Source organism: Amblyomma mixtum, chromosome 10 (assembly GCF_055824585.1).
Source record: "Amblyomma mixtum isolate Tamu chromosome 10, ASM5582458v1, whole genome shotgun sequence".
NCBI classification, from domain to species: domain Eukaryota; kingdom Metazoa; phylum Arthropoda; class Arachnida; order Ixodida; family Ixodidae; genus Amblyomma; species Amblyomma mixtum.
Genome location: NC_143021.1, coordinates 156,264,548 through 156,270,066, shown reverse-complemented (window position 1 = coordinate 156,270,066; position 5,519 = coordinate 156,264,548). Strand labels below are relative to the sequence as shown.

Sequence of the window (5,519 nt, the reverse complement as noted above, 5' to 3'; positions counted from 1 at the left end):
TACTAAACACTGCATGCTTAGTGAATTACAGCAAAAACTGCTCAGAAATATTACGCGTGCAACATGCCAAACGTGTTTAGCAACAGGAAAAAGCTTACTTCACCCTGCCCATAGCAGTTATCGAGGCCTGCCTTTTCTCGTCATCATCCATTTCATACCCAACAATTCCGGACAAAAACAGTTTATAATAGGAAAAAGTGTATGAACGCATTTTTTGTTCATATACGGGAAGATTTCACTATAGCAATCTCCCATCGATAGGCTTCCATTTTTTTTTCGTATTAACGTTTTTCCTATCGTCAACTGCTCGATACGAGCGATGAAAAATATTTAAGATTTTGCTGCATATAGAAAGGGTGGACCATTACCTTCAATATTTCCGTTACTGTACGTTACAATTTTCCAATATTAAATTTTTTTCCCCCAAGAATGTAGGACATCTCCAGGAAATCTGCAGAATTCCACGAGCAGTCCTTGGCCGTCGATGTTCAGAGAACTATTGTGACAGCCCCAGACACAACAAGTTTCTCCACTCTTAGAACGTCGCGGAATTCACAGCGAGCGGCAACAACGCTTTTGTGCGCCCGCGAGAAGGAAGGCACCTGCTCACAATGAACGAGAGAGGGCCAGCTGCGCGAGCAGCACGCGCGTACAAGTCGACAGGCTGCTGGCTCAATGCACTCCGCCCGCGACGTGCCCGGACAGGAACGCCAAAATGGCCGGCAGGGGAGAAGTGGCGCTGGTGCAGTCGGAGCAAACTTCAGGTGCGCTTCCCTATAGAATAGCGTCGGAAGCGGTCGGATAGCGTCGTTTGCACGCAGCGCCATGACGGCAAAAAAGAAAAGGTAGTAGAAAAATATATTTTATGCAAAACGTTTTTGTTTACAGAACAGTAGTATAATAACATTCCAATCAATTTAGAAATGAAACAGTACGTAATTAAAATAGTTAATACATTTTTCTTTTCTTAAGTCAACTTTGTAGTCAAAAGTGGCCATCATCATCCAAGCTCGCGCTCGCTTTCGCGCGTTGCCGTCTTTCCGAAACGCAGTTTTTGTTCTTCGGAAACGATGCCGAGATTAAGCCGAGCGCAAGCAAGCTTGCTTTGCGACCAGTTGCTCTACCTGGATTTAAGTTGGAGCGACTTGGAAGATCTTTTTCTCGGGTGTCGGGAACCAGCGACCCGACGCTACTTCTCCAGTAACGGGCTCCTCAACGTCGGCGCCTTGGAAGAGGAGACATTCCGACGAATGTTTCGTTTTGAGAAAGAGCATCTCGATAACTTGAAGACTGCCCTGCTCATACCTGAAGCCATCGAGAGCAGCCAAGGCGTCAGAGTTTCCGGCGAAGAAGCCCTTCTAATGGCTCTCCGCCGACTGGCCTACCCTAATAGGTGGTGGGATTTGGAGCCGATTTTCGGCCGCCACTGCTCGGCAATGTCGAGCATTGTGTCAACTCTTTTCGGCCACATAGAGACAACGTTTGGCCACCTCCTGGATCTTCGGGTGCACCAGTGGTTGCAGCTCGCCGACTTGGCGCGTTTTTCCGAGGTACGTACACATCAAGCAATACGCGTTCCTGTACGAAGCGGAAGAGATTCCGACCTCCCATTGTTAAAACCGCTGCTCCCCTCTTGCGGTCCTTCCCGACTGCGCATTTCATGATAACAAAAAAGGAGAAAAACAACAACCGTGCGCGCCTGTGTGCTGGGGCGCTGTGATAAAGAAAGAGAAACAAGAAAACGAGCGGTGCGGGTAACGGGCCTCCCGCGCCTCGCGGCTGTGGTTACGTGGGTGTTCCTAGAAAAATAAAGCACCTGCGCCTGCTGAGCCCATTGAAAACGGAACCGTGGGAACTTTGAAGTGCGCTCAAGGGCCCTCCGCAGCTTCCTAGCTTGAGGGCAGGTTTCTTTTTCTGGAGTTCAAAGTTACGGGCATGAGTTATAGCAAGGGCAGGTTATGTGCTCAGTACATGGAAATAAATGAAATACGGTATATAAAAAGAAAAACCAAAATAGAAATGTGCTTGTTTTGTTGCAGGCTGTTCATCGCAGGGGTGCCCCCCTTTCCAACTGTTGGGGATTTGTGGACGGCACGGCCAGGCCTATTTGTAGGCCGACAACAAACCAGAGGATCTATTTCTCTGGACACAAAAGGCTGCATGTTGTTAAATACCAAGCCATAATGTGTGCTAACGGCATCATATGTGAGCTTGATGGGCCGTACCCTGGTCACAGACATGATGCTGGTGAGTGAAACGTGATTAATTTTTGCAATTTGGAATAAAAATAATGCAAAAATACTACGATTAGGTATATGAAAACCTTTAACAGAAATAAACTCATTACTGAGAAATGTGTTCGGAATCCTGTATGTACCAGAACAGACATGAATTTTCAAATTAAAACAATTTATCTGATCTGCTTACTTGGAAATTGTCAGTTGTGTACTTTGATTTCCCCGATTCTGCATGCAAAAAAGTCATGAATTGGGTGATTTACGGGCTGGCTAGCAGTGCCACTGCGAGGACATCTGACTTATCATTGTCATGACAGTAGAGCCTGATATCATGTTGTTTTCCAGCCCTAGCGCTGTCAGAGACCAAGAGTGCTGGTGCAAAATTGCTTCATGCTGCTTGACCTCATTCCTATTGTAACTAGGGCTGTATGCATAATTCAAAGCGATAAAGAAAGGATATCTGAAACATTGTACGCTTTCAACATTACTTGGGCAATGTGAAGAGTTCACTATATGTAAAAAGTAGAAACTATTCACATCGGCTTGCACATTTGTTTTCCCAAGGAACCATACAGTACACTAAAGCAACTACATCGTAGGTGTATAACTATTAAGCAGTCTTGCATAGGTTGTGAAAACATCTATTTGTTGTTGGAGAGTGTCACTGAGACCAGTATATATTAGGCATTCATTGCAGTGAATAATTTTGCGGCAAAGACTAAAAGCTATCAGATAATGTCATGTCAGCAAAGGTAGAAAATTAAACACTCGCGCCTTTCTCCGCTTTCTTTATATAAGGGCTAAGATATGCATTCTGAATGGGGCGTGGTACTAAGCAAAGTATATAAGGGCTAAGAGATGCATTATGAATGGGGCGTGGTACTAAGCAGAGCTGTGTGCTTTTGCATGTATTTGATCGGGAAGCAAAAAACACATGCTTCTTGTTCACCAAGGACGACAGGAAATAGTGCCCTGTCGTGTCTTCGTTGTTGTTTTCTTCGCTGTGTCATAATTTATAGCACTAAATGGACTATAAGCAAAAAGAAACCAATGCTTTTTGAAGGGAAGGAAAGGCAGCCATCACCATAGCTCAGTTAGTAAGGCCACCAGATGCATACTTCAGACATTTTGAGTTCGATTTGCACTGCTAGCATGTGGTTATTCTTTTGTTTTACATTATTGTTAGTTATCAGTTTTTACAATGAAAATGAAACGTCAATTTTTTCAAATTTACCAGAAAAATTTTCAAAAAATATCACCTGTGGTTGCCACAGCACCGAAGACTGTGTAGTCATAAGTGCTTTTTGAGTTCCATATCTAAGTAGCATTGAGGTACCGAGTTTAAAAGGAAGTCTTGTGCCAGTTTTATACGGGACGTATGGCATGGGTCCACTTGAGTAATCCTCTTATGTGCATGTTGTATTATGTGCCTCCTTCCTTCTTTTAATATGTTCTTTTTTTGTGCTGCATGTTTGCTATAACATGGCAAGACATAGTACGCTTTGTTCCATATTAGGCACCTACCCTAGTAGATAAAAGTCTACAAATAGCACTCAGTAACATTCTTCGTTAGGTTAAATTTTATCTTACTGAATGTGCTAGTTTCACAGTTAAGAAGTTTATTGTTATATTCCTCACATATGTCTTCATATTAGTTACCATATTTTTCAGGCATCCTTCGTGACAGTGGCCTCTACGAAAAGCTCGTGGATTTGGTGCAAGGCTCCACCTTCACGATTTATGGTGATCCCCCCTATCCCTTGCGTCCCCTCCTCATGCGGCCATATGGCGGCGCCACACTAAGCCAGCAGCAACAGGCATTCAACCGAGGAATGAGCACTGTTCGGCAGGCTGTGGAGTGGGGATTCGGAAAGACAATAGGCTTGTTTGCCTTTCTTGATTACAAGAAAAATAAAAAATTGTTGCTTCAGAATGTACCACAAATGTACAAGGTTGCAACCATTCTGACAAACTGTCACACATGCCTTTATGGGAGCCAAGTGAGCATGTTCTTTGGTTTGCGGCCACCATCTCTGCATGAATATCTAAGGCCAGAGACCTGAGCACTTTATCTGTGGTCAACTTTTGCTGCCTTTTTTTTTTTCATTGCAGTGTAACAGGTTGCAAGTGTACTCTTTTAGAAGAACTTGTTGTTGGGCTAGTTGGTAGTTATTCATAATTAAATTCAAAGGCGCCAAACCATACGCGCGCGCGCGCGCGCGCACACACACACACACACACACACACACACACACACACACACACACACACACACACACACACACACACACACACACACACACACACACACACACACACACACACACACACACACACACACACACACACACACACACACACACACACACACACACACACACACACACACACACACACACACACACACACACACACACACACACACACACACACACACACACACACACACACACACACACACACACACACACACACACACACACACACACACACACACACACACACACACACACACACACACACACACACACACACACACACACACACACACACACACACACACACACACACACACACACACACACACACACACACACACACACACACACACACACACACACACACACACACACACACACACACACACACACACACACACACACACACACACACACACACACACACACACACACACACACACACACACACACACACACACACACACACACACACACACACACACACACACACACACACACACACACACACACACACACACACACACACACACACACACACACACACACACACACACACACACACACACACACACACACACACACACACACACACACACACACACACACACACACACACACACACACACACACACACACACACACACACACACACACACACACACACACACACACACACACACACACACACACACACACACACACACACACACACACACACACACACACACACACACACACACACACACACACACACACACACACACACACACACACACACACACACACACACACACACACACACACACACACACACACACACACAGGAGAAGAAAGACGAGACAGAGCGCCACTCACAACTGATTTAATGCGCAGAAAGACACGTACATATATGTCACTGTCGGCACATGCGCAAGGAAGACATTCAGCTTCATGAGGATAAGCATCGATCAAAAAACGCTTTTTCAGCCTTATACAGGTTTATCGATGTTTCGCTGACGCACAAGTTGCCCCTCTTTTCGAT

General features: G+C 45.0%; 1 protein-coding gene across 1 annotated transcript; it reads left to right on the top strand.

Annotated features, from left to right (window-relative positions):
* Positions 1-1,029: 1,029 nt before the first annotated feature.
* On the top strand, positions 1,030-4,386 carry LOC149327443 (uncharacterized). Its single transcript, XM_089562395.1, has 3 exons — positions 1,030-1,550; positions 2,040-2,247; positions 3,909-4,386. Exons 1-3 carry the CDS (start codon positions 1,071-1,073, stop codon positions 4,298-4,300), a joined length of 1,080 nt encoding a protein of 359 aa, XP_089418521.1. The 5' UTR covers positions 1,030-1,070; the 3' UTR covers positions 4,301-4,386.
* Positions 4,387-5,519: the final 1,133 nt, after the last annotated feature.